Source organism: Nansenia antarctica, assembly GCF_963989245.1.
Source record: "Nansenia antarctica genome assembly, chromosome: 10".
Lineage (NCBI taxonomy): Eukaryota > Metazoa > Chordata > Actinopteri > Argentiniformes > Microstomatidae > Nansenia > Nansenia antarctica.
This window is the reverse complement of record NC_137680.1, coordinates 29,015,704-29,029,822: the sequence shown is the minus strand read 5'-3', so window position 1 is coordinate 29,029,822 and position 14,119 is coordinate 29,015,704. Positions and strand designations below refer to the sequence as shown.

Below are 14,119 nucleotides of genomic sequence, written 5' to 3'. Positions count from 1 at the left end.
GGTTATATTCGTACAGTATATGCTGCGTGTGTACGACTGTACGCGTGGGTGTTGAGTATCCCTAATACTCCTTAACCCCTCGAAGTCCAATCTCCTCCTTTTTAAACTTCCCTCAGTGCACACATGCCTTCCCTATTTCCTCTCCTTTCCTTCCTCCCTTTCTCTCCTCTCCTGCCCTTTCCTCTCCTCTCCTTTCCTCTCCTCTCCTCTCCTCTCCTCTCCTTTCCTCTCCTCTCCTCTTCTCTCCTCTCCTCTCCTCTCCTCTCCTCTCCTCTCCTCTCCTCTCCTCTCCTCTCCTCTCCTCTCCTCTCCTCTCCTCTCCTCTCTTCTCCTCTCCTCTCCATTCCTCCTGTGTTGATGAGATACGGTGATTTCTCTTAGGGGAGGCGCCAATCCATCCTAGTGCAGCCCCGTCTCGCGCCCGCCCCACCCAGAGTAAGCAGGTAATAAACAACCCAGCATACACCTTGGTGGAACTCCCACTTCCCATCCACATATGCTGCTGCTCTGCTTTGATCCTTCCACAGTACTCTATGTGCATCGCTGTCCACACATCGCACTGTGAGTTCAAACAGAACAAAACCACCTGACCAGACCACAAAGACAAAACACACAGTCCTTTTTTCTTATGTAGGCAATATTTCAGCTCAGTAAAACAATATTACTGTGTCAGCAGAGTATAGGATGATTTACATATTTATTACGTACAAATTCAGCAGAGCCAGTAAACTAACAGCAAGCATTTGAATAATGTTTATTATTACTGTAACATACTGTATATGCAATGCTGAAGCTGAAATATTAACTCAATTTGACAGTACTTTAACTTGGACATAGATGCTTATGTAAAGTACAAGTTTAACATATAAATACTGTACACCACTCCTCAGACCCATATGCAATCATAATGTGCATACATTCACACCTGGAGACTACCTATAACTCTTGTATTGGGTAAATTGTCCCCTGACCAAACCATAGAACTCCAGCATCAATGGCAGAATTTCGAGAGAAATTCAAATATTCTGTCCTTTAACATTCATTTCAAAGCTCCACTCAAAAAAATATCAGTTTTTGTCATTCCACAAATGTTCACTTCATTATATCACTATTTTACGTTTCAATTTCCTTGTGTGGTTTTGGTATGCTTAGCAAAATGTTTGCTCATAAGCAGGATATAGGTAGGTACAGTATTTAATTGGTTGTATTTATTGCAAACAGTATATCTTACAAAAATCTCTCCAGTCCATAAACATGCACAGAAACTGATGACTCTTTTCAAATTCCATGATTTTGTAAAATTTCTGCTGCATTAAGAAATAGCAAATGTATGGACCAAATACATTTGTGCCCAATAAAGCAACTGACTACACACTAAAGTGTGCACTTTCCCAAGCCAACACAATCTCACATTCACACACTGCACATGTGTTTCACAGAGGAACACATGACAGTGGGTCATGAACATATCCATTAAATTTGAGTCATCTCCCTGCCCACCTCTCCCCAAAATAAATGACGGGAATTATGGGAAATCTCCGTATCTAACACAATCCTTCCCTGGAAAATAACAATCGGTGTGCATATATGTCTGTGCTTGTTTCTGTGAGAGTATGTTTATATATTTCTGTGTGAATGTGTGTGGCTTCTGAGCACACTAGTTGATCCAATGTTCATGTTGTCATTGTGAGTTTGATAGTGTGTCACTAGTACTGTGTTATCTTTGTTTTTGCTTTGGGTTGTGCACAGTAAGTAATTTAGTTTACTATTTTGTGTAAGTTAGCCATGTGTTTGGTTGGTTTTTAGGTCAAAGGTGTCCAGCTCAACAGTAATACTTTGGAACAGAAATTTTCCATTTACAATAATTCAATTTTTATCAAGAAATAACCAGCATTTGAAACCAAATTTACATTTTGAACATGGAGTCAGAAATATGCAATCAGAAAGGTGTGAGATTGAACAGGATGAGTAAGGACCTGTGAGTTTGATAATTGTGTTACAAGGCATACTCTCAACGCGCTAGGCATTACAATATCAGTCCACTTTGTGTTGTGTGTTTCTGTCTACAGTTCCCTAACTTTCATTAGTTACAGATTTTATGCAAATAATAACAGCAAGTTGTTCAAGCGAGGTAAATCGGCACGCATGGATCTTAAACAGTGAGTGATGCACGTTTGCTAAACTGATCGGATCTGTGCTTGTTTTCTTAGCACAGATTAGCCAGCCGGATATACTATGATGTTCTGTTAGGAAGTCTGTCAGAAATGACGAAGAAAATGGCTGTCCTCTTGATTTGGTCATGTTGTCATTTTCTGGCCCTGAACAGCTATCAAGATACAGTGCTGACCTAAAGGTTCTTACAGTTAACTACTTGATTACATTGGAAAACTGCTCTTTATATCCAAATAAAGTCATTCTAAGCTAAAGGGTTGCTGTCTAGGACCAGAATGAACTCCCATGATGCTCACTGCAACAATGTGAACCAAGTAAACTGCCACTTTCTTGCATTAAAAGATAACTGCTAGTTGTTTTTATTCGCAGCTTCGTTGACAGGTTTGGAGTAATCTTTAGAGCACTGGTTTGACAGATCAGCCCTGGCAGAGATATACTGTACCACTGGCTGCTGGTGTATCCATGTTACACATCCTGTTATTGTTGTTAGTATCATAGGAAATGGACTCAGCAGGTTCAGGTTATGGCAATATCTTGGGGAAAATCGGTTATCCTTCTGTGCTTTACAAGGTTCTGAGTGAGAAGAGAAAAGGTCTGCCAATTCAGTTCAACTTTTTGGGTAATCTTTTTAAAAAGTTCTAGAAATGGAAACGCCTGCTATTCACAATGAACACACCCAACACACTTATTAGCAATTATTAATGCTAATAAGCTTTTTTTTAACGCTTCCGACCCATTTCTGTACTGGATGCAGACCATAAAACCCTCTTGAATACTCTTTCCTGTCTTTTCTTTCTCCAGTGTCTCATTTCCATGATTAAGACATAATTTCTTATAGTTTATTACATCATAAAATGGTCTTTAATGTGGAAACAAGTTGTTGTAGAATTTATCAAATATCTTCATGACTCATTACAGTTAATGACTAATCAGATGTTTATTTGTTATGGACGATTTTTAAAATGGTTCTAATGGTTCTTTTTACCTACATTCTCTTTATAGCCTTAACTGATATCTTTCCTAGCTGTTGGATACATTAAACACCATTTCCTCAATCTACCACAACCTCATCGTTGTACATCAGCCCCAATAACTCAACTGTTTTCTTTTCCTACTGTTCCAACACAGACTGCATTGAACAGGACTGGACATGACGCCTTGCACACAGAGCTTGATTTAATCAATAACTGAGACGAATCTGGTATTTGCAATGACATAATTCTGCACCAGTGTACAGTAGGTAAGGATAGATTGCAAAACCAAACTTTGACTTAGCCACTAATCACAAATTCCAACCCAGTGTTATACAGTTGATTTGATAAAAGTACAAGTTGCAACTATTTCACATGAAAATAGCTCTAAATGTCCATAATCAAGATGTAACTATTATAGATTACAAAAAGAAAATCATCACCTTGTAATTTTGTCTTCTGCTCATGAAAGCACCCTGTCAATCTGGGCCATATTAACCAATCAAAATTGACTAAGAGGCGGGACAACAGCCTTTTCTCATCCAAGATGGCGACTTGCAGCTGCTAAATTAGCTGGCTTTTTCAACAGTTTCTGAAATAAATCTACATTATTTCTCAATGAAACCCAAGGTTATTAATGTATTTTGCTTCTTTAAAAATGAGGATTTGGGCTTTTATGTATTTTTACTTATTCAGCCTGGGTGGCAGCTGTTGAATTGAGCTGCAATTCGCTTTACTGCCATAGGAGGTGCTAAGTTGCAATGTGCACCTTTAAATCCAATGGCTATGAGTTAGAATATGTGATTGGTTGGTTGGACACTGTTTGGAGCTTAGAAAAAGCAAGTAAATCATTAAAGCGTATTAATCTTTTAGTTCCAATAATAACTTTTCTGCATGTTAAAGTACAGTATCTTGATAATGCAGTATATAGTATTCTTATTCAGATTTTAAACAAGATACTTTTAAGATTCAAAGAGGTGAAAATGTTATACATTTTATGAAACCAAACCTCTCACTCTATGTGTGGGGTTTGTTTTTAAACCTACTGTATTGCAAATAACGATACACAATACAAACATTTATTCAAAATTATTCTAAGACTGACTCACAACTCTCATTCTACTTGACCATTCACTCACTGACTAGTACCCCTTGCAACTCAGCATTATAGGAAGATCAGGACTCTCTGATTTGTTAATCAATCCCAGAGTTTTAATTCCTCCAGCATTTTCTTTCCTCGTACCCCTCTTCCCTATGCTGTCCATTCTATTGGTGTACTTCATACCTCTGCTTTGTAACACATTTGCCTCCTTCTCTCTCTCTCTCTCTCTCTCTCTCTCTCTCTCTCTCTCTCTCTCTCTCTCTCTCTCTCTCTCTCTCTCCATCCAATGTTCCTCCTATCCCTTGTCACGTATTTCTCTCTTTCCCTTAATCCCCCCTTTATCCTGCTCTGCTCTCGCCATGCCCCTGACATGCTTGGATCTTTTCTTTCTATATCCCCTGTATTGATACTGTCCTCTTGGGAACCTCAACCTCAAAATATATATTCCATTGAATGCTCTTTACTCTCACTGTGTTGTTTCTCTTCACTTGTTTGCTATCTCCTCCTCCTCTCACATATATCTGTGTGTCCCTGCTGGGCCTCCATATTTATTTGATGATCACCTGTTCGCTCATCTTTCCCGCATCTTTCCCCCTCTTTCTGCTTCCACATTCCCTTTTGTCTTCTCTCCGCATAATATTTCCTGCCTTAAAATTTCACTCACGATATTGTCTCGTTCTCTCTTGCCTCAATCGGCCAACTCCTATTCTACACCTCTTTCCATGCCTCTCATCCGCCCGCCACTGAATGTCCATTCTCCCGCTGGCATATCTCCCCTCTCCTATTCCTCTTCTCCCCTCCCTCTCTCTCTGTCTTGCTAGGAAGGCCAGCTTTCCTCCCTGGGTTCAGCAGACCCCGGTGTGAAAACTGAAGGTGCAAGAGGAGGAGGAGGAGAAGGAGGCGGAGGAGGAGGAGGAATGACCATGGATCCTGGCCCCAGAATCTCTTCCGGGGACATCTCCTCTGACAAGTCACCCCGCAATGGAGTCCTCTTCCCCCCATCCATAGACCCTCCTCCTCTCCCCACTCCTCAACTACACCCAAGTCACAATGGAGAGCTCCATGGCAACCAAACGTCGTCCCCTATGATAACCTCACTGGTAACTGGGATCACGGCAACAGCAACATCAGGACTGGGCATGGCAGGAGAGGGAGCAGGTCAAAAGCAACAGTAAATCAAATCAGAGAGAGAAGACACAAATACATAAAAAACGAACAAAAAAGAAAACAAAAAAGAAACGCTGGCCAAATTTCACTCCATTTTTGTGGAGGATGAGATGACAGCAATTTTTTTCCCCCATTTATTTTTTGTGCTCAAGCCAGAGAGAGAAGAGATGTGTGGGGTGCAGCAGCCATTGTGCATGCATTGTACAATTACATCCAGCATTAACACACAAGACAAAAGGGCTTTCCAATGGACCTGATCTCATCACCTTCATGCTCAGACTGGGCTTTGGTCAGTATCTGTCTTGCAGGACAAGATAATGATACCCTTTAGATGTCCTTGACATTGTGGGATTATCACATACTGTATACTGTTTGAATCAATCAAACTAGCAAGCGTATTATGACATACAGGTATAATCACCAAACCAAGCAACGATGTGAACATTTCTTTGTGTGCTTGTTAACTTTCTGTGCTTTTGTAAAATAGACACGTGAGCAAACACTAGATAAATCGTCGTACACCCCAAAGACTTCTCAGTAGTCGATAGCATCATCCTACAATCCAGTTTGTGGTATCTCCAATACCATGGATTAAGGTCTAATCATTTCTGAAAACGCCAGCTCTCAAATTTCATTGGTAGGAATGTGGTCGTGTAGTCTGGCTTCTTTAGTGCCTTTGAGTGTATTGTAACAGGGTTTTCAAATAACAAGCGGAGAGGATATTGTCACAAGAATTACGTTGATTGACAATGCTTCAGAAACACAGTCTAAACCAGATCTAAAAGAACTATGTTGTATGAGATACAGACTTACAATATTCAGAGTTTTGAGGACTATATAGAACAAGGAAGATACAGTTTCTGGATTTCAAAGACAAACCCTGTGGGAGGTGCGTGAATTCTTCAAAAAAACAAAACAAAAAAGAGGTAATTGAGGGACTTCCCATTTTTGGACTGGACTTGTGCAATGTTTTCTCTTCTCAATCTCAGAACCGATGTGTGATAAACTGGTGCTATAGAAACAAACGGTGCCATTTCCAAATCTAATATGTGCGTGTCACAGCACTGCCTCACGTTTTCCACTGTTCCGTTGTCGTTGTCTGTTATTGTGTAAGCATTTCTTTCAGTATGTATGTCTGTATTTGTCTATATGTTTGTTCTGTGTGTGTGTTCTTTATGTGCTAATGTTTAACAGGGTAAGAGAGGACCTGTCAGGGTATGATAGTTCTTAAGGCAACAGTCCTCACCTTCTGTCTCCGACTGCATGCAACCCCTAACACTTGTGTTTGCGAACTGAGGGGTGGGTATTCACAAATGGAGACCTATTCGAATTTTGTGGTAACCACCCTCAAATCCATCCTTTCATCCTTGGCTTTGGGAATCATTTCAAATAAGTAAAATCACTTCAATCATGAGTGGGAGTTACATTTGGCAAAGACCCACCTCTCAGTTCATGAACACAACTGTGAGACTGAGAGCTGCTTTAAACCAAATAAGGGAAGGAAAAAGTCATGTCAGGTAAATCTTGTTACTGTTTTATGTCTTATGGTCCCACTCTAACTTCAATGAGTGAAGAAACGGTGTTGCCTTCAATGGCATAGATATTGAGTGATGACGTTTGACATTTATTGTTGACTTTAAATTGATGGTTTTTACAGATTAACCAGAGTTGGCATCTTTAAATGGTTGACATTTTTTCAAGTAGAATATTTTTGACCTTCAACACCTAAATGAAATATTTAATTCACTTCCAAAACTGTTGTCATGGCATGTTATATAAGAGGAGTTTTGTGCCACATAAACAATTTTTATTTTATTTTACTGTAGCCAGTTAATTAAAGCCTCAAGTGCCTGGGTTTTAGAATAGTTCCACCCTTTGGCCAGTAGTCAAACAGTTCTCAGACAAATATGTGTGTGGCAAAGACTTGATTGAGGTAATATATCGGGACAATTACAACTTGCTGTGCCCTTCAGCTGAACATAATGAATGATAACAAATAATAAGTCAGAAATATTGTTTTGAACACAGTCAGTAAGGAGCTGTTCAGAGCCTACATGAAATGTGCTAAACAGAGAGCAACAAAACAGCAAATCATTCTTCTTGTCTTCAGCTGTTCAGACATCACCGGTCCTTGAATACTGTTATACTGTGTTGTCATTATCCCCTCGTTTTGTGTATCAACTGTCCATTGTAATCCTTGTGGGTGTGAATTTGGGTTGGTATGTTTTTGTCTTCACACTGGTGGTGCTCTGCAACTACTCAACTTACCTGGTCTTGCTTACAGTCTCAAGTGAAACCGACATGCTACACAGACAGACAGCCCCCGCAAGAGTTTGTATTAGTTCTGCAGAACCCCGATATCGGCCTTATGTAACAGCTGTTATTAGGTTTCCCAAGTCCATTCACTTGGGTCAATATGCCTCAGTCAGTTCTGGGGCGTCAGCCATCACATCGAAAGGGGGAGATTCATAAATAGTGTTAGATGTCGTGATGAGTGTTGAATTGTGCAATCTGATAATATTCTCTAAACTTTGCGTTCACAGTTGGGAGAGAGTTTGGTGTACCGTAATTAGTCTTCTGTGTTAAGCCTGCTTATAGGGCTACCTTCTGAGTGTCAAGCCACTCGTATTAGTAATAAACATGGGCTTTAAAGCAGCTAGGTTTTGACATCAGTGTGTAGAGATATGGGATGGCAGGGTCACTGATGGATAAAGGAGCATTGCCATGTATATACCTCAGAGACGCAGACATTGAGAGACTCAGGTAAACAAGCAATTGCCTCAGAGCTGAATACAAACTGACAAAGTGATGAATCCAACTTTGGAATGACTGCTAGTTGGTCCATCTATCACAAGATCTCTAGCTATGATTGGATAGCACCTCATCAAGCACCTCCCCCGTTCCTTCTCTCTCTGTCTCCCTTTTCTCCCCCTAGCCACTCACACAGCTTCGTGGAGGACAATCTGGGACCTAATTGGCTGATGCACCATGGGCAGCCCACAGCATGGCCTGGCCATATTTCAAGGGCGCTATCTCGTGATGCGATTGGCTGACAAAGGGAGAAATTGGGGCATTGGTTCCATTCCCCTTTCCTAAAGGATGGTCCAGAGCCACAGCTGACCATGTAAGGATCTGCAGAGTTATTTACCCTACTTTACTTGGGCCCTCTCTCTCTGATTGGATGACTGGACTTTGTGTTTGACGCTTGTGATTGGATATTTGATTTTCTTTTTAAAGACATGCCAATCACAACCAAAGTGGTTCTGTTGGCTCATCAAGCATGCGAAGAACAGCTATGCAGATTGACATCATTTAACTTTTTGGGGATTGACGAGTAAAATGAAAGTCAGAGGACGGCACTTAGCTACAACCAAGAGAGAGAGGGAGAGATGCTGGGGGTAATATCAAAGGTGCTCTACTTCTTTTTTCTTGCCTCAATTTTTTTCCTGCGTTCCCACTATTTATCTATATTTATTGTTTATTTTCTTACCATTCATTTAGCATCCCACCCCGACCTCTTATTCCATTTACTTTCTATCTATTTATCTTTCTATCACTTTCAAACTATTATTTGCCATCCAACTGCCATTGCCGTCTATTTAAACATGTTCTCCTCCTCCTCCTCCTCCCTTATATTCCATTCTTCCCCTCTTCATGATTTATGTTTGGTTCTTTCCGCTATTAGTCTTAGATTTAAAGAAAACTAAATATGCACAGCCTATATAAGTGAAACTGCTTCAAAAGATATCTTGCTTCAAGTAAAACTTGAAATGGACACAAGGCTATGATTTATATTTCTATGATATTGAGTATTCTTACCGTAGTACAAAAAACTCTTCATTAGAAAATCTTCCTGCGCAGATGTTTATTTCTTGATAATGATAAACTCTTGTATCTGACGAAAGTCCATAAATGATCCATTTTATATCAACCAATTTTTCTTAAGACAATCTTATGGAACATTGCCCTTTTTGTGGAGTATGATTGCCCTGGGATTGTGGTGAAAAACACAAACTGTTGTTGAACCTGCTCCTCTCCCAACGATTTGCACGTTGCTGTGACCTATGACCCCTCCACTTCTCTCTTACTATGGCTGTCAGAGAGAAAGGAGGAAGGATGTTGTTTTTTTACTTGACAATCGCCGTGGAGCTCTCCATTTACGGACGATGCCAAACACCTTGGATGACGACCATCCTTACCATCATTTATTTTATTTTTTTTCCCTATTTCAGTCTCTGGAATGGGCTTCTTTTAGCAGAGGAGAGTTAGTCAAACCAATTCAGTGTGGTGGTAAAAAGACAGAATTCTGGAGCAGAGTTGCTTCCAACAACTTCCCTTTTATTTCCTTGTACGGACTCCACTGACGCACAACCTGAGTGAAATCAATGACCACCTCTGACCACTGAAAAACAAACACGTCATAAATAGAGAGAGAGATTAGATGCTCATGCCTTTGAAGTGAGTGAGTGTGTGTATATACAGTGTGTGTACAATCTTTGTGTATATACTGGATATGTATGTGTATATATGGTATGTCTATGTGTACAGTTTGTTTGTTTATGCAGAGTGTACAGTTTTTTTCTCTCGCTCCTCTAATCTCTCTCTCTAACTTTTTGCTCTGTATGTCTCTCCTCACGTATATGGAGAGGATGGAGAGACTGGGTGGAGAGATTCACAAGGACAGCTGTCTCGGAAGCACTTTCTGTGCAGACACTGACCATTTGAGCAGGGTCTGTCAATTATCAACGCCTATATTATTTAGGATCTCACACATGATATGCCTCTCACATAATATCTGGCTTGCACTCATTGTCTTATCAACTGAGGCATTTTTGAAGTATATTTGAGTGACCAAGCAATGTTTGTACATATATATAGGATAAGACAATATTTCCAGTGACCTCCATCTGCATTTCCTTTGAATTCCTGTAACTATTATGATTCTTCCTGGTTATTTGATTTTCAGTTTATGTTCCTACATTATATGATTGCAATGGCTGTCATTCGGATGTATATATATATATATATATAAATATAAATATAATATTTACATGTAAATGTAATATTTATAAATATATACATATATGTTTATACAGACAACCCTTATCTATTACTACAAATTTAGTTCCCCGATCTCCGCCTCCCATAGACCTCTCTCACCCGTTGTCCTGCTGAGCGTTTGGTTCAGACTACACAGTTGATTGTGACGCAACCCATCCATATGAGTGACACCCAGTTATCTGCCATTACTTGTTTTGGAATAGGTCCATATTGAGTGTGCCTCCAAAAAAAAAGCCAACTCTGTTATCTTTGGCCTTCTAACCCGACATACAGGCCACTCATTTTCATACCCCTTGACAAGCCATAGCCCCACTTCCCCCCTCCCCCCAACCCCCAACCCCTCTATTGTTGTTTTGAAAAGGACAGACATTCGGGGATTTTGTGTATATCAATGGAAAGAGTGATGTTGAAGACTGTATTGCCATTGTACATGGATTTGTTATGAATGTGGATATTCTGGTTATTGACTTATTATTGTAATAATGATATGATTATTGCCATTTTGATTTTGTTGATTAATTCCTTTGATGCGGTCAATAATAATTCCATCATTTCTTTTTTTGAATAAGCCGGAATTTATATTTTTCGGGTGGGTGAATCTTGGAGATAGAAATACGTAAATAAATTAATAAATAAACAAATAATTAAATTCTTAACTGAAGATTTTTGTTTTTATAAGTCATCATATGTGGAAATTATCAGAAGGTAGAGCCAGCGTCTAATGATCGCACGGTCGGCGTTTCGGTGGTTCGATCCCAGGCTGGCCACGTGTCGAGGTGTCCTTGGGCAAGACACTGAACCCCAGATTGTTCCCAATGAGCGGGCCGGCGCCTTGCATGGTAGCTTGCCGCCATTGGTGAATGAATGGGTGAATGAGAGGCCATTGTTAAAGCTCTTTGGAATAAGGTGCTATATAAGTGCAGTCCATAATTACTGTCAATTAAGCATCGCTGATCAACAGCACATATTACGGTCTATGCCAGATAATTACTACAACTGAGGCATACTCAAGGCCAATAGCTTGCTATAAGTCTACATTTGTATTGGCAGATAACCACCCTAATGAGAGAGAACAGCTGTGTGAGGCTCTGCTCTATACAATCCTGTGCTACAAGGGTGAGTGCTCTACCACCTCACAAGAGCCCGCCCCTGGGGAGGGGTGGTATAATACACCTATAATACTCCTTAGGTTGACTCCTTAGGCCTACTCCTGAGGCATACTCCATAGGGATCCTCCTTAGCGCTACTCCTCCTTAGCGCTACTCCTCCTTAGCGCTACTCCTCCTTAGGCCTACTCCTTTCCTCAGTTGTTAGGAACACGACTCCTTGCATCCTACTCAAAAAAATGCATAGGAAGAGAAGTTGTGGGTTCCTCCCCTTACATATTATCCTCCAATGCTTTTTGAGAATAAGCGAGTGGAGGACGGAGGAGAGGATGCGAGGAGTCACGTTCCTGACAACAAAGAAAAGGCTCCTGTCTCCTACTCCCTGTATCCTGACAATTGTCCACACTCACAGAACCCCACATTGCACATCATGCACACTGAAATGAATACTTTCAAAAGAGGCGTGAAGTCACATTACAAGGGTGACAGACAATGTTCGAACCTGGGTCTCCAGCATGGTAGATTCAAGCATCTACAGTTAGGCCAAGAGGACACCCTCAAGGTCTGAAAACACTTCACAGGTTTACATGTCTCTCAGCATCTGAAGAAGAGTGGGGTCGGCAACATCTTCATCAAGAACTTGGAGAAGTCTACTGACAACAAGGCCCTCTACGACACGCTTTCATTATTAAGGAACATTGTGTCCTGCAAGACGGTTTGTGACGTGAATGGCACTAAAGGTTGTGGCTTAACGATTTATATACATGTTTATTGGCCACTTCAATTCTTGCAAAGAGCTAGAGGCGAAACTTGAAACTGGGGACAGAGAGTTCTGAAGGAGAAGTTTGAAAAACAAGATACAAGATGTTTATTGGTCACTCCGGTTATACAAGTACAATCATGTGAGATACTTTCGCTGGGGGGGGGGGGGGGGGGGATCCATTTAGGGTGCATAAGAAGACATAATATCAAAATATAAGAGGCAAGAAATAAAAAAAATAAAAAATGAGATACAAATATTGAATTATCGAATGAACAAACCAGTCCTGAGTATCTGAATCATCACCGATAAGAGTGGTGGTAAGTCCAGGGATTTTGGTCAGCCTCAAAAGGAATGAAGAATGCCCAAAGCGCCATTGATGACATGAATGTCCAGGAGCTAACTGTAAGTTAATTTGATTCTCATACTTATTACTTGCTGTAGGTCTGAACAATGGGATTGTAGCAATGTTTACTGTATACTGCGCTATCCCATTTTTGGGATCCTGATCAGGTAACACTACAATTACAACAGCACTATGACTGTCGATGGCACTTGGCCCCGAGCATAGATTACTTTTTCCTGCTATGACTGATGGATAGTTAGTTTACTTACTTAGTCAAATGTATTTGTTGTACATTGCCTTGGATAAAGGCGTCTGCTAAATGCCAAAAATGTCAATGTAAATGTAAATGCTAGGCAGGTCTATGTGGGTCGTGCCCAGAAGGAAGGAGAGCATCAGACTGTGCTGAAGCGCCAGTTTGAGCAGATGCAGGACATCATACAGAAGTATGACACTCCTGGTAAACAGCTCCCTCAAACCATTCTCTGTTTAATTGTTAATGTTTTGATACGTTTTTTTACACACATACACTAATTGAAACCTGTAATACGCAAATTGCCTCGCATGCAATTACGCAGCTGGCGCGCACTGCCCTCTGCTGCAGCCTCAGCCCATGCAGCAGCCTGCTGTCCACGTCCAGGAGCGTCTGCCTGCGTCCATGCTGGCTGCCGCTCCTCCTGATGAACAGAAGCAGATGTTGGGAGATTCTCCATACGTATTTTTGTTCATTTGGATCCCCACGGGAACCTGTTACTGCCGCTGATTGTTTTTATTCCCCATCCCTCCGGGTGAGCATCTCTTCTTCCCATTAATCCAGAAGACGCACTCCCTCACTGGTATGCTGCTGGAGATGGACAGCTTGGATCTGCTCCACATGCTGCGGTTCTGCTGAGCTCCCAGAGGCCCTGCTCCCAGGTGGATGAAGCAGTTACTTCAGGCCCGGGGCCAAAACCAACAACTTGGGTGGGCAAGGGGCAAATGGGCAGACCCGTAGCTAACCGCCGGCCTTGACTGCAAGCCTACCTGGCTAAGCCCCAACCCAGCCCAGCGAGAGTTCTAAGTGGCTAAAACGAGAGATGAAGACTTTGAAACCTGAAATACTACAGAAACATTTTTTAAAAATGTAAAACTCTCAAAATACTGGAAGATATCAATGTCTTATCAAAAATAACCATGGTTGAATCAGCTACATGTCTAGAAAAGGCTTAGCTGGACCTTGATGATAATAGGACAAATAGAAAATTAAGGTTTGAAAAATGTCAAGATGAAACACAATTCTGTTAACATCATTTTATTGAGTCAGTGAACCTTTGGCTGTGATAAATGCTCTGCTTATAGATCTGGACCTAACATAACTGCTTATAGATCTGGGCCTAACATAACGTTTCTGCTTATAGATCTGGGCCTAACATAACGTTTCTCTGCTTATAGATCTGG

The 14,119-nt window shown here is 40.9% G+C and overlaps 1 protein-coding gene across 1 annotated transcript in view; it reads left to right on the top strand.

Annotated features, from left to right (window-relative positions):
* syngap1b (synaptic Ras GTPase activating protein 1b) overlaps positions 1 to 8,465 on the top strand; it is a gene marked incomplete at both ends in the record, with an annotated part of 117,772 nt that extends 109,307 nt beyond the window's left edge. The window contains 2 exon segments of the mRNA XM_080540622.1: positions 382 to 443; positions 8,348 to 8,465. Of these exon segments, the coding sequence (XP_080396748.1) occupies positions 382 to 443; positions 8,348 to 8,465 (180 nt within the window).
* Positions 8,466 to 14,119: the final 5,654 nt, after the last annotated feature.